This window comes from Danio rerio, chromosome 2, assembly GCF_049306965.1.
Source record: "Danio rerio strain Tuebingen ecotype United States chromosome 2, GRCz12tu, whole genome shotgun sequence".
Lineage (NCBI taxonomy): Eukaryota > Metazoa > Chordata > Actinopteri > Cypriniformes > Danionidae > Danio > Danio rerio.
This window is the reverse complement of record NC_133177.1, coordinates 10,829,007-10,854,602: the sequence shown is the minus strand read 5'-3', so window position 1 is coordinate 10,854,602 and position 25,596 is coordinate 10,829,007. Positions and strand designations below refer to the sequence as shown.

The window sequence follows — 25,596 nt, the reverse complement described above, 5'->3', positions numbered from 1 at the left end:
TAACCTGGGTGTGAATTACAAGGGGGGTTGGGGGGATCTGACCTTCAAATTAACGCGAAACCCTTGTGTACTGTTTAGATGTGCTACGCTTTCATTATGTTGGTGGCTTTTTTTTGCCCCATTCATTTCCATTATAATGACAATTTTAGATTGCGAAGTCATACACCATACTGTATAATCATGCACTTTTTATTGTAACTGGTTTTCCCTGTTGGGAAGAGGTCAAATGTGTCATTTTTAATGATCATAAGTTGACAGCAATTAGATAGGAGAACACAAAAAAAGTTTCTGGCTTTTCTATGGAGTAAAACTGCAGATTATATTGCATGTGCATAAATACTGTACACTTACCATGTTTACCATGTTCTGAAAGCCGACCTGCTTATTTAGATTTTCTCAGACTTATCAATATAAGTGGCCAAAGCTTTCTCTGTTACACACACACATACACACTGGTGCTATACTCCATAAAGAAGACAGAAACTGCAACTGATGATCTGCATCAATATTATTTAATCAAATATTTAACAATTATTACAAAGCAGTTTCGCTTTCCGGGTCAAGTGCATACAGAATTTTCCCAGTCATTTTATTTACTCAGCTCTTTTGACAAACACTCAGCTGAGTGCTTTGCTTTTAGGTTGTTGATGGTTTTTAGAGTTTTATTTTGGCCGTTTGCCCAGGTTAATTTAGCATAATGCAATAAGGGATTTGTCTTTCCCGTCTCCTCAGCAAGGTGGAGTTGCGTCTGGCTTCCATCACGTGTCGACCAATGATGTGAATGTGAAACGTCTGCTGCACATTAAGGGCAGGAGGGTCATCAGAGCTACAGAGGTGGCGATGTCCTGGGCCAGCTTCAACAAAGGAGACTGCTTTATCGTCGACCTGGGGAAGGTACAAGAAGACAAGTAAACACAAAAACAGTTGGGAATGGAAAACACTTTGGTTTATTTGTGTAATTTCCTATAACTGTAGGAGGTGTACAGTGGCCAGGAGAGCAGCAAATTAAGAAAAGATCCTCACATTTGACAGCATACGTGTTGCAAATCCTTACGACACAAACACATACAAAAAAATTTCTTACAACACAAACAAATTAAGAAATGCCTGCATTTTCTCACAGCGTGTTTAAGAGGCATCATTGTAGAAAGAAAATATTTCTCTGCTTTATTTACATTTGAACAAAAAGTTTAAGTTAGAATTTGCAATGGGTATGGTATGAATAATTTAGGGCTTATATATGCAGTTAAAGTCAGAATTATTAGCTCCCCTGTTTATTTTTTCCCCTAATTTCTGTTTAGCGAAGAGTAGATTTCTTGAACACATTTCTAAACATAATAGTTTTAATAACTCATTTCTAATGACTGATTTATTTTATCTTTGCCATGATGACAGTAAATAATAACTAGATATTTAAAAAAACACTTCCATACAGCTTAAAGTGACATTTAAAGGCTTAACTAGGTTAATTAGGTTAACTAGGCAGGTTAGGGTAATGAGGCAAGTCATTGTATAACGATGTTTAAAAACTAGCTTGAAGGGGCTAATAATTTTGACCTTAAAAGGGTTCATAAAAAATTTTAAAACTGCTTTTATTCTAGCTGAAATAAAACAAATAAGACTTTCCCCAGAAGAAAAAATATTATCAGACATACTGTAAAAATTTCCTTGCTCTGTTAAACATTATTTGCGAAATTTTTAAAAAAGAAAAAACAATTCAAAGGGGGGCTAATAATTCTCACGTCAACTGTGTGTGTTGACGCACACACACACACACACACACGCACGCACACACACAGTCTATATATATTCTAAATACTTTCCAATTGTGAGTGTAATATTGCAATTTTACATTTTTACTAGGAATTCTGAGAAGAAGTTATGAATTAGAAGCTTTGAATTTTAAAAAAAGTCTTGCGATTTATACTTTATTCTCAAAATTGAGATTATATTAAACTCAGAAGGTGTCCAGACACAACAGATTTTTTTATTGGATAGAAACTTTAAAAGATTTCACAGTATGTGAATCAGAGTAGTTGATGTATTCTTGCTGAATATAACTAATTTCTATCTTTCAAAATAAAAATACGGAGCTCTTTTTAAAAGCAGATGTATGTTTTAATATGTTTTAGTCATTCTTTTTGTTTTTTTCCCTCAGGATATTTATCAGTGGTGTGGCAGTGGCTGCAACCGATTTGAGCGTCTGAAAGCCTCCAAGCTGGCTATTGATATCCGGGACAACGAGAGGAACGGCAGAGCCAAGCTGGTCATGGTGGAGGAGGACGCTGAACCAGACGCCCTGATTCAAGTCAGTCAAGTTTAAGCTCTACTTCTCCTTTAACAATTTCCACACAACCACCAGGATGAATGATTCCGTGGCTGATCAAATTTCCACAATTCAAAATCCCTTTCATTTTATTTGCTTGTCTTTATATAAAACTACTGCACTACACTGTAACAAATGTGATCAACAGAGCTCAGGAATCTACGTCATAACGAGTTTTGGTCGGCCATGTTTGTAAACAAACCCTTGAGTGCACAATGGAAATCAATGGAAATCAAAACAGAAAAAGCTGACCGTTTTATAGTAAAATCTTTTGAAAAACATCTCACAACACTCAGAATAAAATGGGCAAACATGTCAATACCTTTATATATGATTATTGTGTGTCTGAGAAGCTAAAAAGAAGAAGTTTATCTGTAACTGACATCGCATCAATGAGCTGCTGCAAGAAAACATTTCCACACATGATTTTCTACTTTTTTTGTTGTGCGAGCGCCTACAGTTTTATACTGATCAGTGTCTATTTGATAGAATAAATCAATAGAGATCAATAGAAGTCAGGCTTCCTTGTCCTAAAAACCCAGAATGCATTGCGCTATAACAACACATTCCCATTCTTTTTTAAATCATGACACATGCTCTTATGTTTTGTGTTAAGTTTTATGTTGCTATGTTCAGTTTAAGTTGTTAAAGTAAGTTAACCACGTTACATTTTTAAGGTTACGTTAACACTAGTGCATTTAGGAGTGTGGGCACAATAGCTAGACTTACACATTTTAAAACAAAACACAATAGTGTAAATGGCGCATAAGACAGTTTATAATATGGGATCTGTTGGATGCTTGATTCTGATTGGTTGATGAACATTCTAAGGTCGGCAATTCTTTTCAGATAAACACAAAGCTAAAGTTGTTCCAGTGACATTGCAGTAATCTTCTAGATTGGGCTGCACGATATTGGAGAAATCTGACATTGCGATATTTTGTTTTTCTGCGATATATTTTGCGATAAGAATACAATTTTACTAGATGACTTTCTCTATTTGGGATAAATTTATCTTTTTTTAATTGGTTTTGTTCTGTAAGGGAGTGCATTTGCATAAAATGTAATAAACAATCTATAAGCGTACAGTATATAAATGCAATAAAGACAAAATATGAACAAAATAAAAGCCTTGCATTGTTTTCAGAAGAGTGTAAGGCCGCATTTAGGCTACACTGCTCTGTTCAATTGACTCAAATCTTTTTTCTCCCATGTGGCACAGATCGGATATGGCCCGTGTATGTGTAAGCAGGAATAAATCACATGGATTCCGATTTACTCAAATCAGATTCAGGCCTTGTTCATATGTGGAAATTTATCTGATATGAATCGGATCTGTGTTCTCATGTCTGCAGTGTAAGCAGTTAGATCGGATTTTTACCTGTCAATGCGAGTCGCGCTTAATTAAAAACTATGGTGATTGACATCAGGTTTGACACTTTCTTTTCAGAACAGACTTCAGCAGAGTCCCAAACCTTAAATCTCATACACAAGGACTTAAACAGCTTTCATATTGTCATATAGCTCAGGTATTTAAGCATGTTAACAAGAGCGCTATGTCCACCACGTAACCAATATAAACTAATATGAAACTAGCCTAGTGCATACATCACATGCATAAATCACGCCATGGACATAACATTAAGATGCCTAAAGGTTTAAAAAAGTCTATAAATTAAAAGGAGATGGACAAATGAGAACCTTTCGGTCATAAACTATAGTAAAACATCTTGTCAAAAGCTGTGAACAGATTACATACAAGAAGAGAGAAAAGAGCACTCTTTAATTATCAGCTGTTAGTCAGCGCCCGCTCTTTTTTTCCTGGTCATTGAGCCTTTTCCATGTGCTGTGTAAATGCAGACAATCGGATACGAGTCACTTTTAAAAGATGATGTCATCAAAAAAATCAGATACCAGTTACAAAATCGGAATTTACCATCAAGATCTGCATTGTAAATGCAGCCTAAGTATACAGTAATTGAGTAATCAAATGTAAAATAATGCTGCGTAGTCTATGTTTTATGAATAATAACAATATATATATATATTTTTAAATCCTCATACAGTTGCAGGCCTCAAAAACCTATTCAAACCCAACATTGCAGATCCTGCAATGTGACTATTGCGAAAGCTCACACTGCGATATTGATGCTGAAACGATTTGTTTTGCAGTCCCACTTCTAAATACTTCTAACTTCTATCTCACTACAGCTAATGATTTGCTTATTTTAAATGACCTCACGCTCTATAACAAGCAAAGACCAAATCAAATCTTAAGGCTTTGGTTGTGGATATTTAAGTGCTAAAACCTGACAAATCTTGAAATAATAATAATAATATCTTTACATGCCATAATCATAGTGTAAGTGGAATATCCGATTCCGGTCCCTTGTATTATTAGAAAATAATGCTTCATATCATGGCGTCAGTTTTCAAGTAATTCGATAGCTGTCACCAATTAATACGCTACTTACTGTGAAATGAGTTATAACAACTTAAGGTTGTTTTAATTCAAATTAAAAATCCAAGGCAATTTTTTCAAAATATACCCATAAAATGTCTGCTTTAAAAATGCCATGCAGCAGCGTTATATATTTCCTGAATAACCACATATATTATGGGCATCAACAACCAGGGGTGATGCAAATCTTGGCACAAAGGCTTGTTTGTTTGTGCTCTGGCAGTTCTTAATGAGAATGCATCCATCATTGCTTTAATGAGTGGAGTTTTGCATGCCAAATACTGTCTGTTTTCTGGTCTTTCAGCACAGGGCTGAATGTTTGGTCCACTTGGCATCAGATAAGTGTTACAAATAAAGCCCCACTGTGTCCGTATGGGCTTTAATCCTGTATTTCCTCCTGCAGGCTCTCGGGCCCAAATCCGAAATCGCCCCTGCAACTCCAGACGATGAGCAAGTAGAAATCTCCAACAAGAACAAGGGGAAACTCTACATGGTAATAAAGATACAAAGATTTAAAGTGTTTTTTTTATTTTTTTTATTTTTTTTATTAGATTTTATTTAGGACTTTCATTTCAGGGGGGCTCAGCTCCATGAGGAGAAAAAAAAATCATATATATATATATATATATATATATATATATATATATATATATATATATATATATATATATATATATATAATTGAAGTCAGAATTATTAGCCCCCTTTTGATTTTTTTTCTTTTTTAAATATTTCCCAAATGATGTTTGACAGAGCAAGGAAACACAGTATATCTGATAATATTTTTTCTTCTAGAAAAAGTCTTATTTGTTTTATTTTGGCTAGAATAAAAGCAGTTTTTAATTTTTTTTAAAACTATTTTTGGGACAAAATGATTAGCCCCTTTAAGCTATTTTTTGTTTTGGATAGTCTACAGAACAAACCATGATTATAGAATAACTTGCCTAATTACCCTAACCTGCCTAGTTCACCTTATTAACCTAGTAAAGCCTTTAAATGTCACTATCACTTCATACTATGCTAGTCATGCTCTATAAAACATTACAAAACTTAATTATTCTTGGTTTAGAGCTAATTAGTGGTATAATAAACCAATACAAAACAACAGTGTTTCGTTAATTAGATTAACTAGGTGGGTTAGGGTAATTAGGCAAGCTATTGTATAACGATGGTTCGTTCAGTAGATAGTCAGAAAAAAAAATTGCTTAAAGGGTCTAAAAATTTTGTCCTTAAAAGTGTTTATAAAAAATTAAAAACTGCTTTTATTCTAGCCGAAATAAAACAAAGAAGACTTTCTCCAGAAGAGAAATATATTATCAGGCACACCGTGAGAATTTCCTTGATCTGTTAAACATTATTTGGGAAATATTTAAAAAAGAAAAAATATTCAAAGGGGGGTTTAATAATTCTGACTTCAATTGTTTGTTTTGGGCAGAACTGTTTAATTGTATTGATCCGGCCCTTGAAACCAACTCAGTTTCTAATGTGACCCCTTATAATTTTCCCCTTATGTAAGCACCGATTAAGTTATTGTTAATAAACTTTGAGATTTTTGTACCTCTTTTAAAAGTCTATAAGAAATATAGTCACATTATATGAATGTTTATTTAAAGCATTTCTTCATTTATAAACGTTAATTATCAAACACTTTCACAGCATACAGCATTCAAATTCAGATTCAGTTTCCTTGCTCTGTTCAACATCATTTGTGAAATATTTAAAAATGAAAAACTATTCAAAGGGGGGCTAATAATTCTGACTTCAACTGTGTAGATCATATTTCATATCAAGTTATGCATTTTTTGTATTGTTTTGTTTAATTTTAATACCTCTGAAAGTACAAATAATAATTTTAAAAATGCTTCCAGTTTTAGTATTCCCCATTCATTTCCTATGGGAAAAATTATAGACTTAACTTTGTTGAATCGAGTCCTAATTTTGTGTTTGTATTGGTTCAGAAAGCAAACAAAACAGTACCCAAGTCTTGAGTTGCTCAGATTAAGGACATTATTAAAAAAAATCTAAATAAATGATTTTTCCCAAAAATGTCCTCTGGAATGCTTTAAATATTTTTAAAATTATTTTATATAAGTTATTGTAAGAATAAAGTAGACACATTTAATATACTTTCCATGTATATATACACATACCATATTTTATGAGTTTAATTGTTCTAAATGTTTACTTTATTGTGTTAATTATTTATGCAGATTGTTAATTATTTATGCAGACTGTTATTATTTATCCAGACTGTTATTTAATACAAATTCATGGTCGACAGCTGTAAAGCCTTAAACACAGTATTTTTTTCTCAGCTTTATTTGTCCTGTGGTTTACTGTTGTTATTGTAGATCTCCGACGCCTCTGGCTCCATGAAAACAACAGAGGTGGCAGAGAAAAGCCCATTCAAGCAGGAAATGCTAATCAATACAGAGTGCTACATCCTAGACAATGGAGTCGACAACAATGTGTTTGTGTGGAAAGGTGCGTCGCATGTGTGTTCATTTTAAAATCAGCATGGAATCACGATTGGTGGCATTTTTGGACTGCATAATTGTTGTAATTAAGCCACATTGGAGGATTTTCAAGCAAGAACCACCTTTTTAAGGTCATGCCACTGTATCTCAATTGGATTCAGGTCAGGACTTTGATTAGGCCACTCTAAAGTCTTTTGTTTTTCTTCAGCCATTCAGAAGTTGACCTAGAAATTGCAAGTAAATTTCACAAATAATTACAAAGACCAACTTCCATAATATTTTTTTATTTACAGTTTTGAACAAAAATGTTATGCTTGTGCACAACCAACATGATCTCACGCCAATTCGTCACTTTTTGATTTAGTGGCTAATTCATATCAATCTTTATGATCTCATTCTTACAACTTAGTTAGTCTAGGTTTAAGGGTAAGGTTGGATGCCATGCCTCTTTTTCAAATTTTCATACTGCTGTACGAATTAGCCGCTAAATTGACAAAGCGTGAAATAGTTATGTTTCCTAGTGAAATCAGACATAACAGTCTTTTACTGCTAATTTGATATGCTAATTTAAAAAAATCAGGTCTGTTTTGTTTTAGTTAGTTGGTAGCTTTCTTCCAAAAATCTGGTGTTTGTTTTGTAGAATTTTACTTTTGCTAATCATAGTTAAGTTTTATAGTATACCATTGTATACAACAGTGGTTCTCAAAGTGGGGGTCGGGACCCCCCGAGGGGTCGCGGGGCAATGAAGGGGGGTCGCCTGGTGATTTCCAAAAATCTGTGTATTTTTATTAAACCATAAGAATTAACATATTTTATCCATAACTATACTGAAAATAAAAATAGTCGTTTATAGTTACTATATACTATATAGTTACTATATTACAGTAGCTTATAGTTACTAGTTCTATTGGATTGCGACCCCTGGGGTAATTACATTATATTAAAGGCAGCAATAGCATCAGATGCATTTTGATTTTATAACGTCAGGTTATACTTTCTGCCACATTTAAAGCACTGACACAAATTTAATTGGTGTGTCTGCGTCATTGCATGCAAGGTTTCTGTATTTATAACCACCTCAGAGGATATTGGGGGTCGCGAGTCACTGGCATTTTTATTTTGGGGGTCGCGGGGTGAAAAGTTTGGGAACCCCTGGTATACAATACTGAAAAACTAAACTGCTGTGTATTATGATTACTATCTTCCTATAATCAGAGTCAGGGTACATGTATTTGTTCAGTTCTCAGTTCATTTTCACATGTATATTATTTTATGTGTGATTTGAATGTTAGAATAATGGCCATTGTTATTGCTGTTACCAAAGTAATTGTAGTTAAATAAAAGTAAATTTTATTACTTGAAATAATATAAACATTCAACAAGAAAGTAAATGTTAAAAATATTGTTATGATTCACTTACCCATTTTCCTCACAGTTTTTTCTCGTTTTAATTCAAAATCGATGAAATAAAATAGCTTAAACTAAAATAACATTCATAACATTTCTGTAAACATTTAAGAACAACACCCTACCTTCAAAATGGCTAAATTAAAAATAATAATAATTTAAACTATTTAATAAAACAAACATAGTAACAATTAATGCTAAATTAACAACTAATGCTAAAATATTTTTTAATTGAAATAAAGAAAAGAAAAAATCTAAAAACTTAAAAAAAATCTAAAGTTTTGATGGAACCTTTTTACATTTCCGTCTGGGTTTCTCAGTAGCGGAAGATGTCATGGTTGGGTAAACTTAGAGTGCAGTGAATGGGAGAGTACAACAAATACTTTTTTTTATAATCCTGTTTGCTGAAACAATAAAAGAAAAACTTTACAATGGTGTTATCAAGACTTTCAGAAAAAGGAAAAAGAAAACAACAGTGTGAGACTGATAACGGCAGCCAGAGGAGAGAATAAGGTCAAATTTAGTCATAGACGCTGCATTAGAAACACCTCGCATAAGCGGTAATTCGTTTTTTTATAACTTGATGCAAAGATGATAAAATACATTCATAAATGCATATAAATGTTCATACTTTTAAAAAAAATCTAAATATTAAAAACTTTCAAGGATTTAAGGTTATGATGATTATTAAACGTGTCATAACAAACTTGTGAAAAGGGTCCATTATTGAGAAATCCTCAATTAAGCTAATATTAGGCCTTGTTTGCAAAGCAGCATATTTTTTTATCAGATCCAGTGTAAATCATTAGCTTAGATTATTATAATTTATTTAATTCATTATTACAAAGTGATCACCAATTATGCTAGATGTTATTTATTGTTATTCATCAGTCACTCTGAATCTTCCTGTATCTTTTTGTATGTCTCTCTTATCTTTTTAAGTCAAGTATTTTTCTTTCTATGGCACTTTTTTACTATATCAGTTGTACCAAACCAGCTTCCTATATATAAAAATGAATAATAAGCCATAACAATATTTTAAATTGAAAAACATTACAATATTATAGAGATAAATCAGACTGATAGCATCTTCATGTGTTTTTCTGTAATGCTGACATGCATCTCCGATCACTAGAGCCTCTTTGTTTAGATGTGCCACATAATTTTCATAAAGATGAAAGATGTTCATTCAACATGTGCTCTGTCTTATTTTCTTGACAGGATCAAAAGCAACCACATCTGAACGTAAAGCAGCCATGAGTGCAGCGGAGCAGTTCATCAAAGAGAAGAACTACTCCAAAAAAACAATGGTATAAACAGTACAACACAGACACTTTAAACACTTGTTATGCAGAAAGTTCCAAAAATAAGATCCAGATCTGATCTGAGTCAGGTTTATCAGCAAAAGGAACCAAAATAGCTTTCTAGAATTCACTAGCAATGCCTAAGGTGTTGATTACATGTTACATTTTGCTAAATCATGCAAAACAGGTAATTAGATTAGATTAGATTAGATTCAACTTTATTGTCATTACACATGTACAAGTACAATGAAACAAAATGCATTTTAGGTCTAACCAGCAGTGCAATAGCAGCAAGTGCATAATGTGCTAATTAATCAGGCTACAAACATGCTAACAATTTGTTAAAATATTAATGTTTTTGTCTTGTTAGTAACAAGCTAATTTATGATAGCAATAGGTAAAAATGTTTAAGTCTGAATGAAATCAAAAGTACAATTTTGTAACGCACATTGTTGTACTTAGGGTAAACAATTAATGTGCCCTATCATACACCCGGCACAATGCGCGCTATTTGCGCCCTGCACTTTGGACTTTGTGCCTTGATCATCAAAATAGAGCCCAATATGTGAAGTTTATTCATAAACTAATTTCGAGAGGATCACGTGCTTATGATTTATCACGGCTTGTCTCTCATTTGCTAATCACTATCTTCCAATCATATGAGCCCTAAGCTACTATAAATAGCCACAGTTTTCAGTTCACTTTATCTTCGTTTGGAAGAAACCCCCCTCCTCCCCTATTCTCCTCCTTTACCTCTGATTGGGCGGCACGGCGGCCCAGTGGTTAGCACTGTGAGCCCCACAGCAAGAACACTGCCAGCCCTGGTTCCACAGGACCGGTGGGTGTTTCTGTGAGGAGTTTGTATGTTCTCCCCGTGTCCGCGTGGGTTTTCCCCGGGTTCTCTGGTTTCCTCCCACCATCTGAAGACATTCAACATACATAACAACCAAGCTTTTGTCTAACCCCTTGTGTTCCCTTAGCTACCGCAGCAGGGGAGTTCTGAGATCCACCGAGCTCAGGCTCCCCTCTCGCTCTGCCAACGGGAGGAAGCCCTGGGCTCAAGGAGCCCTTGAGCTTGGGGCTCTCTCCCGGGACAGCATGCCAAACAAGCTTTTATAAATCATCAGCTAAGTGTGAACTCTTGAAGTATAAATTAATCCACTGAAGAAAAGAAAAAAACAACTGTTTAAATTGTTAAGTTAAAAATTGTGCACACAAAGTCTGACCATTTGCTTCTACGACTGGAGTGGTGGTCTTTCTCTGTTGATGTCAGTTTGATGACTTCAGCCATAATATTCTTAACCACACCCCTCTTACCCTTTGTTTGCTATACAAAGCAATGATGTGCAAAACAAAGCCCCACCCCCTACTCAATATTTCATTTCAGTTAAAAAGTACATCAACATTACTGCAATAAAAGTCTCAGTGACTTCTAGTTCACACAGACTTTAACAATGTGCTAATTAATACTAACAGCCTATTAAAAGATGCTAGAAGCAGCATCATGTGTTAGCCATGTGTTAAGGCATGTTAATGCTATAGCAACATGCAATAATGTTGAAAATGTTAAATTAGTTGAGCAATATTTAAATCCATACTAACAAATGTGTTAACTGTTAGCAATTTGCTCATTCGTGCTAGGAATGTGCTAAACATGGTAACACTGTAAAAACATGGTAACACATGAGATTCTACACTGTAAAAAATGCAGGGTTCTACAGGAATTGTATTGGATTAGTAGTTTGAACAAGCAGCAAAAGTTATTTTTTTGAGTGTAAAGTAAGGAAAAAAACATGTTAGTAGGTGCAATTGAACACTGACAAAATTATCAACATTTTCAGAAAATCATTTTTTTTTAAACCTGACATGCAACTTGCTAGTCCATGTTTATAGACATGTAAAATATATCTGCCATGCTAAACAAATTATTTAACATGTAACATTAGCATTAGCATGTAACTTAAGAGTTTTGCACGTGTTTAGTATAATGTAACTTGTTAACTTGCTAGGAATCTGTAAAAATGCATGGAATTTATTGCAAAATAATGCATAGATTATGTTCAATAAATCTAACCTTTATTTTTGTTTAAATTTAACTCTAACTTTAAACTTACAGTGCAGTATAGCTTACACAAGTAAAAAAAACATTACTGATGAAAGTTAAGGAACTGTAAATATTCATGTTTGCGAAAGTTTGCTTTTAGGAACCATGTAATCTTTAGTCCCCTCAAATACATTCCATGTAAGTATGTTTGTTGATACTCTCTTACTTGTTGCTGCAGATCCAAGTTCTGCCTGAAGGGGGCGAGACCACCCTGTTCAAGCAGTTTTTCTCTGACTGGAAGGACAAGTATCAAACCACTGGCCCTACAAAGGCCTACACTATTGGCAAAATAGCCAATGTGGAGCAGATTCCTTTTGACGCCTCCAGCCTCCATGACAACAAGACCATGGCAGCCCAGCACAACATGGTGGATGATGGTTCTGGAAAAGTCGAGGTAAACTTCTCTTTAGCTGCTCACTCTTTCAAATACTACTGTTCAAGGATTGGTGGTCAGTAAAAGTAGTGTTTTAATTTAGCAAGAACACAACAAAGGGATAGTTCATTTAAAAAGGACAATTTACACTTTGTTTATTCACCCTCAGGCCATTGAAGATGTAGGCAATTTTTATTTTTCCGTAAACCATTAGAGCTTTTAAACTGAATTAGTGGCTCTTTGTGATTCGTACTGTATTATGTCAGTGGTCATCCATTTGTGAGATCGAACATAAACACATACAAACAAGTCCAAACAATTCTCATGCAAACTTGCATACATCAGTGTGTTGCCTAGAGCCATGGGCATTGATTTGGACTTGTTTTTATGTGTTTATGTTTAATAATAATAGTAAAAACGGTAAACATTGACTGGATTATCTGGATCACCAAGAATTTAGATAAGATTCCTCCGTAATTTTCAACTGAAGAAAAAGAATTCACCTTCATCTTGAATGAAGTAAATTAACAGATTTAAACATTTTTTGGGGTGAACTATTCCTTTAAGTTGATCAACTGTGACAGTAAAGTATACTTAAATTATATATTAAAACAAATTCTATTTCAAACTGTTTGTTTGAAAATTCCTTACAGCAATAAATCCTAAATATCCTAAAACAAGCATCACGCACAGGCAATTATGATATGGGGATGGTCATGATGGACAGAAGGACAAATTTGGCCAGGGTGCAGGGGTTAAACCTATGCTGATTTTTGAAAGAATTTTAAGTGACCACAGAGTCAGAACCTCGGTTTAACGTCACTGAAGAGTATAGAGTCCCCATCAATATACTGGGGCCTTAGGACACAGACCACAGTTGAGCTCCCCCTGTTGGCCTCAATAACACCTCTTCCGGCAGCAACCTAGCTTTCCCATGTGGTCCACAATCAAATTCACAGCAAGCAAAGGACACACACACACACACACACACACATATATATATATATATATACAATGCAGGGAAGCGATCACAAATTGAGGAGCGGGGAAGGTAGGCAGGGTGAAGCGACGACGCGGGGAATCCTTCACAAACTGAGAAGCGATCACAAACTAAGGAGCGGGAAAGGGGGGCGGGGTGGAGCGACAACGCGGGGAAGCCTTCACAAACTGAGGAGCGATCACAAACCGAAAGCGGCGAGAGCGTCAAAGTAGCCAGAAGTCATTAATTTTCAATGAAAACCGGCGGCGAGAAACAGCGTGGCGCTACTTCTCCGGTGTGAGCAACGAGGAGATTTGAAATCAAGTCAACTTTATGGTATGAGCTATGACGCGGTTTGGCTACAAGCAATTAGAATGAAGTAGTCCACGGCTTGAGAGGTGTCACAGAGGAACACAGACCTGTGAACTTTGGTTCCGACCACAGTTGTTCCCAAGGGTTTGATTATTGCGGTTGCCGGATTTTCAATTATTGAAAATTGCGACGACGTGGGGCCCCCTAATCACGCAGGGCCCCCCTGCAGTGCTTGCCCTGCGGGCCCGTTCGCTACGCCACTGTATATATATATATATATATATATATATATACCTACCAACTGTATTTAAACAAAAGTAATCCGTATCAGCATACTGCCACTTTAGCTCTTTAGGTCAAAGGTCTTGATCAGTTCATGCCTTCAAGAGTTTCTTAGATGCCCACACACACTGATGTCTTCTGAGGTCCACAGCCATATCACCCTGTAGCCCAAGACCAGTTACTCATATCACGCCGTTGTCCTGCAGCTGCCGTTGCATCATCCAAGTGGATGCTGCACACTGGTGGAGGTGTGGAGAGACTCTCCCTCATGATTGTGAAGTGCTTTAGGTGTATGGCCCTACACAATAAATGTACCATATATGCACATTACATTACATTCATTCACAGCTGTATTTACTCGTACCATTATCCAAGTACACACACACAATTGAAGTCAGAATTATTTATTAGACCGCTTGTTTATTTTTTCCCCAATTTGTGTTTAACAGAGAGATTTTTTCAACACATTTCTAAACATAATAGTTTTAATAACTCGTTTCTAATAACTGATTTATTTTATCTTTGCCATGATGACAGTAAATAATATTTGACTACATATTTTTCAAGCCACTTCTGTACAGCTTAAAGTGACATTTAAAGGCTTAACTAGGTTAATTTAGGTTAACTAGGCAGTTTAGGGTAATTAGGCAGAGTTATTGTATAACAATGGTTTGTTATGTAGACTATTGAGAAAAAAATATATCTTAAAGGGGCTAATAATTTTGTCCCTAAAATGGTGTTTAAAAAAAATAAAAACTGCTGTTATTCTAGCCAAAATAAAACAAATAAGACTTTCTCCAGAAGAAAAAATATTATCAGACATACTTCGAAAATTTCCTTGCTCTGTTAAACATCATTTCGAAAATATTTAAAAAAGAAAAAAAGATTTAAAGGGGGCTAATAATTCTGACTTCAACTATATATATATATATATATATATATATATATATATATATATATATATATATATATATATATATATATATATATATATATATATATATATATATATATATATATATATATATATATACACACACACACATTCCCCTGCAATAAATGAAACCAATGCTTGTATTTCGCAATTATTGAAGGTCAATGTTAAATCTCGCTTGTACATTTTATAAGGAAGATACACAATGAGATTGTTTTATTAATCGGTGATGTTGGTCTGAATCAGATCTGGCGTGTAGAGGAAGGAGCTCGTGTGCCGGTGGACCCCAAGACCTATGGCCAGTTCTTTGGTGGAGACTGTTACCTGATCCTCTACACCTACAAAAAGGAAACCAAAGATCAGTACATCATCTACACCTGGTCAGTCTACACCAGTTCATAGTGTTTCTGCTGTATTATCTGTGGTGTGTTTGCAGCATGTGAACAGAGTGTGATTGTGTTTCAGGCAGGGGCTGAAGTGCACTCAGGACGAGCTGGCAGCTTCTGCTTTCCTCACAGTCCAGCTGGACGACTCCATGGGGGGAGCTCCAGTTCAGGTGAAAAAAAAAATCATCTGTGCCAGAAAACAGCATTGAAAACCACAACAACACGTCATTATGATCGTTGATTTAGAAAACAAAAACGTGCACATTACTGCATATCAAATTCAGGTTATTAGTTGGCACAGCTTTATTAGTTACTAATAACTTTAATGAATTAACTAGTAACTAATAGATTTTAACAATTAATGGCATTATATATAAACAGTTAACCTGCAGTCATATGGTATATAGGTGATGTCTATGTGCACAATCATAGGGCATATTGTATAAGTCGTTGTTAAAACTTGTTCCAATTCTGTTTGACTTTCTATATTCTGTTGAACACAAAAGAAGATAGTTTGAAGATAGCTGAAAACCTATAACTATTGCCTTCTGTAGTATGGGATTTTGGATGTCTATGGATGTCAGGTTTCCAGCTTTCTTTAAAATATCTTGTAGCTACCAGCTCCAAAAGTGGTGAGAAAAGCATTGAAAGTTTTTTCCATGCCCCGCTTACTAACAGTTTTGCGCACTCTACGACAATAACGGATGCTATTGCATTGTTCATCTGCAAAGACATTCAGCCTAGTGTCACGGAGAACGAAGGTTTTATACACCTCCTCCTGTTAATTTTTATTTAATGATATTTTTATTAGCCTGTTGTTTACAGTGATGTTTCAAAGCAGCACAACACTGCTAGTTCACGACCTTAAGTTTTGAATATTCAGTGGCAAAATATATCTATGATCGTTGATTTAGGGGTGTTTTGTTTAAATTGGTCACATGCCTAGTTAGTATGTAGTCTCTATTATTGCAAATCACATATTGAAGAGTGATTTATTGCCTTTTTAGCAGGTTCTGGATGTTTCTTTCACATTTAATTCAAGTTTATTTGTATAGGGCTTTTTACAATAGTTATTGTTTTAAAGCAGCTTTAAAAAACGTGCACATTACTGCATTTTAAATTCAGGTTATTAGTTGCCACAGCTTTATTAGTTACTAATAACTTTAACAAATTAACTAGTAACTAAAAGATTTTAACAGTTAATGTCATTATATATAAACAGTTAACCTGCAGTCATATGGTATATAGGTGATGTCTATGTGCACAATCATAGGGTATATTGTATAAGTCGTTGTTAAAACTTGTTCCAATTCTGTTTGACTTTCTATATTCTGTTGAACACAAAAGAAGATAGTTTGAAGATAGCTGAAAACCTATAACTATTGCCTTCTGTAGTATGTGATTTTGGATGTCTATGGATGTCAGGTTTCCAGCTTTCTTTAAAATATCTTGTAGCTACCAGCTCCAAAAGTGGTGAGAAAAGCATTGAAAGTTTTGCGCACTCTATGACAATAACGGATGCTATTGCATTGTTCATCTGCAAAGACATTCAGCCTAGTGTCACGGAGAACGAAGGTTTTATACACCTCCTCCTGTTAATTTTTATTTAATGATATTTTTATTAGCCTGTTGTTTACAGTGATGTTTCAAAGCAGCACAACACTGCTAGTTCACAACCTTAAGTTTTGAATATTCAGTGGCAAAATATATCTATGATCGTTGATTTAGGGGTGTTTTGTTTAATTTGGTCACATGCCTAGTTAGTATGTAGTCTCTATTATTGCAAATCACATATTGAAGAGTGCTTTATTGCCTTTTTAGCAGGTTCTGGATGTTTCTTTCACATTTAATTCAAGTTTATTTGTATAGGGCTTTTTACAATAGTTATTGTTTTAAAGCAGCTTTACAAAACGTGCACATTACTGCATATCAAATTCAGGTTATTAGTTGCCACAGCTTTATTAGTTACTAATAACTTTAACGAATTAACTAGTAACTAATAGATTTTAACAGTTAATGTCATTATATATAAACATAGTTAACCTGCAGTCATATGGTGTATAGGTGATGTCTATGTGCACAATCATAGGGCATATTGTATAAGTCGTTGTTAAAATCATGTCACCTAAATCCCTTTGAAATTCTGTAAACAAACCTTACCCTACACTTGTTCCAATTCTGTTTGACTTTTTATATTCTGTTGAACATAAAAGAAGATAGTTTGAAGAAAGCTGAAAACCTATAACTATTGCCTTCTGTAGTATGTGATTTTGGATGTCTATGGATGTCAGCTTTCCAGCTTTCTTTAAAATATCTTTTTGTGTTCTGCAGAATAAAGAAACTCATAAAGGTTTAGAATCATTTTGAAGGAAGTAAATAGTGAATTTCTATAGTGAAATGTAAATTGATCAGGTTTTTGGGGGTAAACTGTCGCTTTAAGTGTTACAGGCCATGAATCAAACCAAGCAAGAACATTAAACATTACAAACATTTAGATTTGAAGCAAAAACCTTTATGGAAATCTGACAGAAAGCCTAATGTCCAAGACTGACACAAACGACATAGCCAAATTAAAAATGGTAGAGAAATTTAAGACTGTTTATTTAAAGTTGTACGTAAATAAAATTAGAAATTTCTAATTTTTTGCAAAACATGCATATATATATATATATATATATATATATATATATATATATATATATATATATATATATATATATATATATATATATATATATATATATATATATATTTGAGCTGCACAATTAATCGTTAAAAGATCGCGATCTCGATTCGACCTCCTATACCAGGGGTCACCAAACTTGTTCCTGGAGGGCCGGTGTCCTGCAGATTTTAGCTCCAACCCTAATCAAACACACCTGAACAAGCTAATCAAGGTTTTACAAGATATACTTAAAACACCCAGGCAGGTGTATAGAAGCAAGTTGAAGCTAAACCCTGCAGGGACACCGGCCCTCCAGGACCGAGATTGGTGACCCCTGCCCTAGACGATTTTAATCCAGCATTTCTACGATTCTGCCAATCGTATTTTCAAGTTCAGAAGAGAAGAAAAGGCAGCTGCACGAGTCTTTTCATTGTTTCACACACGTTGCTCAGTGACATTGACACCTCCAAATGATGTTGAATAAGTCACATATTGTATTTATAAGGTATAATTCACCTAAAAATGTAATTTTTGTCTTAATATAATGATGTTTTGTCGATCGGGAAATCACACGTGACGTGAGCTGCTGACCGTGAGCTGTTAACACAGAGAGGGCAGGCGCGCGCGCTCTACTTAGTGATAGACGCACACGCGTCTACTTTAGTGAACAGAACCTTCATATGTTGCGAGTAACAGGTAATACAGCTGTAAATAATATTCAGTTTGTGGCACAGAGTGATCGTTTGGGAGCCGAGCGCTAAGTATTATAACCATTTAGCAGTCAAAATGAAACCAAAAGTGTGCACTTCATTTAAATGATCATATCACATTTTAGAGTTATGATTGCGAAAAAGCATTTGATATGTTTTTTCTTTCATAGCGAACACACAGTTGTGCATGAAAATAAATGTTTACAATGTCAGTATAACTCTAGCCTATATATTGTTGAATATAATCTGATAATGGCAAATGTCTGATTTTACCAGTGAATTAAATTGTCTAATATGACAGATTGCAAGCATATATCTCAAATATAATAATTCAACATCAGAATTATTAAAAGATTAGATTAATATAGAATAGATTTTTTTATAGAAACCAGTAGACCTACACATAATATTAATATCGATGTTGTGCCATATGTTTGTTTTTACCATACCTATTTTACATCTACAGAATCGTGAGAAAATCGTGATCTTTATTTAAAGCAAAAAAAAATCGCTATTTTCATTTTAGTCAGAATCGTGCAGCTCTAATATATATATGTATATATAATATTCTTGTGGAATAATTGTGGAATATTTTTACTGCATCATTAGTAATGCAGTTTTTGTATATAAATTATATTATTTATAGTTATATTAGTTACAATGCTATTAGCCACTCACCATTTTCACTAGCCACAATTTTGTTGTTGGAAAAATATTTTTAATACGCATAAATAGGACTTTGACATGCTAAAATGACTTGATTTGTCCACTTGCCTCCTCATTCATTTCATATTTTGTGTGTCGTGTATGAGCAAATGGGTCATGGTTTTATAGTGCTATACTGCAATTAGTTTTTATTTCACACGACTTTTTAGAACTCAAAATTAAGGATTTACCAAATTTATCTCTGACCACACCAAACAATAGTTATTTATTAGCCACAAATTTTAAATGTGCCAAAACAAGCTAAATATAGCTGTATACTACACTTTTTATTTAACAAAAAATTTCTTTTAAAAAAACAAAACAAAGAAAAACAATTGACTTTTAACTATATTTATTGTCATGTATCAAAAACATGCACAGTAATCTGTCCTCGCTAAAGGTCTCTCAAATCACCAGTTAACTACACATAAATGTTGTTGTAAAAAATGATAATTAAACAATATTTCCAAAAATAACCGTAAGCAAAAGAAAGCAGGTGAAAAACATACTGTGTAATAATGGAAGGATGATCACACGGTGAAGGCCAATTAATAATCTGTTCAAAGCGAAAGCAACCGGTGCTGCTTACAAAAAGACATTTGGAGCTCTTAAAAGCAGCAAGACAGCATATTAGCATCACTTTTTGTCTGTTCTATATGAAAGAGAACCGATCACAGTTGCGTTCCTTCAAGCAAGGAAACCGGAGAGCGCACTCGCTTTAAACAGTCGCGCGCATCACATCAACTGTTAGCGCGACTGATCATCCTCTCATTCGGCATTCACCTGCTTTCTATTGCTCGTGCGAAAGCAATTATTTTTGTTAACTTAGTCTTGCTGTTTCTCGATCCTAAGATCACATTTGCTGGCATATTGGGTCATCCTTATAGTCGAACCCTGCTTTTAAGAAAACCACAATTTAAAAATGATTTTTAACCAGCCAAAATGGCTAGTGGGACTGACTGTCTAACCCGCCAATGTTAATGTTAAGCCCTGATTATAATTTATTCATTCATTTTTTTTCTACTCAGTCCCTTTATTAATCAGGGATCACCACAGTGGAATGAACCGTCATATATATTATATTATATTATATTATATTATATTATATTATATTATATTATATTATATTATATTATATTATATTATATTATATTGTATTATACTATATTATATTATATTGTATTATATTATATTATATTATATTATATTATATTATATTATATTATATTATATTATTATTATATTATATTATATTATTATTATATTATATTATATTATATTATATTATATTATTATTATATTGTATTATATTATATTATATTATATTATATTATTATTATATTATATTATATTATATTATATTATATTATATTATATTGTTCAGTGCAATAAACAATTCAACTGTTGAAAATATTTCTATGGCTTCATATTTTTTTTTTTTTTTAGAAACCATGAGAGAACGTTTTCAGTATTCTTTAATGAACAGTACAGCATTTTTATTTTCAAATAGAAATGAATGTAGAATTGTACTGTAAATGTCTTTTCTGATCCCCAAGTTTGAAACGGTAGAACAACTAAACTTTTATTTAGAGAACACCGAAAACAGACCCACCAAATTATACAGAATGACCAGATGAACACATTTGACAAAAAGATTTGTTATATATGATGTAGGCATGGGCCGGTATACATTTCTGATGATATGATAACTTTGGATTAAAACCATGGTTTCACAGTATTACGGTATTGTGATTACTGCTCCAAAATGAATACTTTTTAAATGTCTGGGTAAAACCAAAACAAAAAAACTTTCCCCATTAAACACAATTTATTTTAAGAAACATTTATAATATTTCTTCATTAATCTCTAAAACAGGTATTTCTTAAACAATAAATAAACAAAAAGTATAAAAAAGTATAACAGAAAATTTTTCCAAACAGCAGTAAACCTTGAAACTGGTTTTCGATTCCATGCCTAGTATAATAAAGTTTCCCAGTAGTGAGTTGCAGCTATAAGGGCATCCGCTGTGTAAAACATATGCTGGATAAATTGAGAAGTTCATTCCGCTGTGGCGACCCCTGATAACCAAAGTTACTGAAGGAAAAAGAATGCATGATAAAATCAATTTCAGCAAGCCACTAATTCGATTCTCTAAATCTGAATCTGATATCTAAACACTTGTAAGCTTCCAAAATTGTATATAATGCACAGAGGAAACCCTCACATGATAATTAGTTTGGGATATTTTAAGTGTTTCCTTTCTTATATTTTCCCCATTGTGTATAAACCATTATAACTTAGAATCCAGCATTAGCTGTATTTTTGCTGGTAACCACTAGAGGACGATCATGATAAGAACAGCGATGAAAGAGTCAAATCATTTAAAACTCAAATTCTATTGAAAACTTACAAATCTCAGGTGGAAGGTGGCGGTTCATTCTGCTGTGGCAACCCCTGTTTAATAAAGGGACTATCCTGAAAAGAAAATGAATAAATGATACTTGAATTTGTTTTTTCTGTTGAACACAAAAGGAAATACTTAGAAAAATGTTGGAAACTGGTAACCATTAACTTGTTTTCCTTCAATGGATATCAGTGGACACTGGTTTTCAACATTCGTCGAAGCATCTTCTTTTGTGTTCAACAGAAAAAAATAAATTCATGAAGGTTGAAAACCTTTTAAGGGTGAGAAATTACTGAGAAAGTTAAAATTTTAGGTGAACTATCTCTTTAAATGCATGTTGCTTCACCCAGAAATAAAACATTTTTAATCATTTACTCACCACCATAGCATTCCAAACCCATGAGGCTTTAGTTAGTCTTTGAAACACAAATTACGCTCATGCACGCACAAAAAACGGAAAGAGTTTAGCATGTGTCACCCATATGTTGTGCATTTGTGTGTATCAATGTGAACAAAAGCCTAAAGTACATGTATTCATTGCAGTAAACGATCATATGTTTTGAATAAACTCATTCATATGAATTTATTAATCCAGTTGTAGTCATATGTATCATCAGTAAACATATACCAATATAGGACAAACCACCTGTAGACCACAGAAGAGACTTTCTTACAAAAAAAACACTGCATTTATTATGGAACAAAATCAATGCCTAAAGTCTTGAATTAAAAAGCTTGTTGAATATCACAAACTGAAAAAAATAATACACCGTATTAACAAGTTCTTGCATTTTTTGGCGATCTTCAATCTGCAATCTATTGCTTCTCCTGCAGTTCCCGGATGTAATGTTGAATTTTAACAGTCGAATTTGATCCACTGAATTTATGGAAGCGAATATTTGAACTGAAATAAAATGAACTGAAAATTACCTTTTGAATATTATACATCGTATTTTTAAAGGGTATTAAATATTTTGTAAGTGAAATCTGAAAATTGAATATGAATTATTGAATTTTTAAGTATGAAAACATGTTTGAAATATTTTTCATTGAAATATTCAAAGCTTAAATAAACAGATATGTTAAATTTCAGGACCTAAAAATACAAACCCTGGAATTCAAGTCATTAAAATGCAAGAACTTGTTAATACGGTGTATTATTTTTTTCAGTTTGTGCTATTCAACCAGCTTTTTAATTCAAGACTTTTGGCATTGATTTTGTTCCATAATTTATGAAGTATGCTTCTCTCTCTTAAGAAAAAAAAACACTCCATCTTACTCTAGCACATAAAATCTCTGAGGACTAACAGTTCATTTGTTTAGCTAGCACTTATTGTGTGTATTGCCTCTTCTTATTGAATCACTGAATGCCTCCTCAGCTGTAAGTTGCTTTAGACAAAAGTGTCTGCTAAATGTAAATGTAAAATACATATATTTTACACACACCCACACACACACTCATACATCTATACAAACACACACACACACACACACATACATAAATATATACATAATTTTTTTTCTGAATCTGCTGCCCAGGTGCGTGTGACACAGGGTCATGAACCTCCTCATCTGATGAGTCTGTTCAAGGGCAAACCAATGATAATTCATGCTGGAGGGACGTCCCGCAAAGATGGCCAGACCAAGCCGGCTGCCACACGCCTCTTCCACATCCGGCAGAGCACTTCTAAAGCCACTCGTGCTGTTGAGGTCAGTAGCAGTCCAGATACTGCCATACATAAATCAAAGACAAGATTAAAACGTAATACAGCTTTAAAGTTCGCATGAACCGGAAGCTGCGACCGTTACTTGTTTTGTATTGTGACACAGTTCCTAGAGAAAACGGAATATTAATATTCCGAATAACATATATGTATGTAAGTAAGTTTGACACCCAGTGGTTGAACTAGGTATTGCATTCTTGGATCAAAACAAACTCAAGTGCAGGTTGCCAGATTGACCAACAGGAGCAGGTCTCCAGCTTAAAGGCTGATTTAAGTTGTGTTCTAAATAACAGCAACGGCACGCGATACAAGGAATATTTTCATATTAAAAGGAGTTTTTATCTTAAAGGTGCAGTAGGTGATCTTCCACAATGCTAACAGCTTAGCATAATTCTCTGAATCACAGTCCCTCCCCTGCCGTCTAGAGCCACGTCTCCTTAAACACGAGCATAGCAAAAGCACCCTCTCTCATGTGTTAAACTAGTGCTTGTCCGGCGGTGTGCAAGCCAAACTGACATGCTATTTCAGAGTGAATATTTAGAGTTGCATGGTAAACAAGAGACTCTGCGGAATAGCGGTATTTACTTGTGTTTTGTTGTTAAACTAATTAAAATCTACATTATCGATGCAGTAAAAGGTCCCTTATTAAACTGAAAATAGTCTTATCAATCTTTCACCGGAAGATTTTAGTGGCTGAACAACACTTCTGTGAAGATATAAACCATTTGTGACAACAACATCTAACATTACATCAGCTTTGTGTGATGCTAAAACAGTTTTAAAACAGAACATTACCTGTCTAAGAGAAATCCTTCAGCCATAGTGTCATCCTTTCTTCAGCGTGGAAAGGTAACTCTAATATTGATTCAGGTTTTTAAAAAGTTTTGATTCAGCAGGTTTTTACCGATCGCGTGCACGTGTGCTCTCTCTCTCTCGTAAACGCGCAGCACAAACAGTGGTCGACGGAGCTGCGTACAAAAGTCTGAACAGTTGTTTAAATCTGCATTTGCTGACAGACAGTTTGGCCTACTTATGGGAAATTATGAAAGATGTCAGCCTGACTCTATTTAATTTGATGAACATTTTTTAGTTTTATGCCTCACCCCGAACACAACAAAAAATGCTTCTGAAGACAATCATCAACAGCACCTTTAACCAACACCTCGACATGATATATTAGAAACAGCTTCTGTTTCTCACAGGTAAACAACAGAAAACTATGACTATGATCACCTCAGCTACACCTCGTGTGCTTTATTCAGTGTTAAATGCTTATAATGTGAGTTTGGATGCCATTTTACATGACATTTGGTGCCATATACTGAAAGCAGCAGCAGATCACCTCAGATCTGGAAAATAAAATAAACAGTTTGAAATTGAACTTTAGAACTGTGAAATAATGCAAACCAACACACATCAGTGATTGAGCATTTGATAATGTTAAAGAGGTTTAAAATATATCAATTAGATTATAAACATTACCATTTTGTGAGTGAGTGCATATTCTGTGCTTCTGAATGGCTGTTTCTGTCGTGTTTCATCTCGTGCAAAAAGCCAAATTGCTTATCACTGCAAATCTTGTCAGGTAGCGTGTTGTCAGGACACGCGGTTACAATGTAACCTGCTCACCTGATGTTTACGTTCGTAATATATATATTATTTGCTAATTAATAACCTCATGTGGAACTCTGAATCTGCATCTTATTTTAGAGTCTGCCACTTTTTTACTTTTTTACATTTCGGTCACAGATGCATGCTTCAAAACCTTTCTAAATGAATGAATGAAATGTGCTGTTATCCAACAAGACAACCCAGGCTGCTGAAAGATAAGAAATATAAGAAAATGTGTAAAACATTTCAAAAGCAGAATATTTGACTTCAGCATTGTTTTTTTAGATAAACAAGAATGTTCACTTAGCATGTTTCTCAAATATCTGCAAACATAGTATGGTATTTTTATGCTTTAGAAGAGTCAAAAACTTACATGTAATACGGTTAGAGCCCTATCATACACCCAGCACAATGTGGCACAAGGCACAACG

The 25,596-nt window shown here is 34.1% G+C and overlaps 1 protein-coding gene across 3 annotated transcripts in view; it reads left to right on the top strand.

The window, feature by feature from the left end:
* The window catches only part of scinlb (scinderin like b), a 54,559-nt gene that overhangs the window by 19,516 nt on the left and 9,447 nt on the right, over positions 1-25,596 (top strand). The window contains exons 4-12 of one of the 3 annotated variants that reach the window (NM_213090.2): positions 733-894; positions 2,159-2,308; positions 5,191-5,280; positions 7,139-7,271; positions 9,893-9,981; positions 12,258-12,473; positions 15,206-15,339; positions 15,425-15,515; positions 23,370-23,540. In NM_213090.2, the coding sequence (NP_998255.2) occupies positions 733-894; positions 2,159-2,308; positions 5,191-5,280; positions 7,139-7,271; positions 9,893-9,981; positions 12,258-12,473; positions 15,206-15,339; positions 15,425-15,515; positions 23,370-23,540 (1,236 nt within the window). Of the gene's footprint in view, positions 1-732; positions 895-2,158; positions 2,309-5,190; positions 5,281-7,138; positions 7,735-9,852; positions 9,982-12,257; positions 12,474-15,205; positions 15,340-15,424; positions 15,516-23,369; positions 23,541-25,596 lie in introns of all 3 variants that reach the window. The other 2 variants (XM_073914760.1, XM_073914752.1) reach the window with 2 other exon arrangements.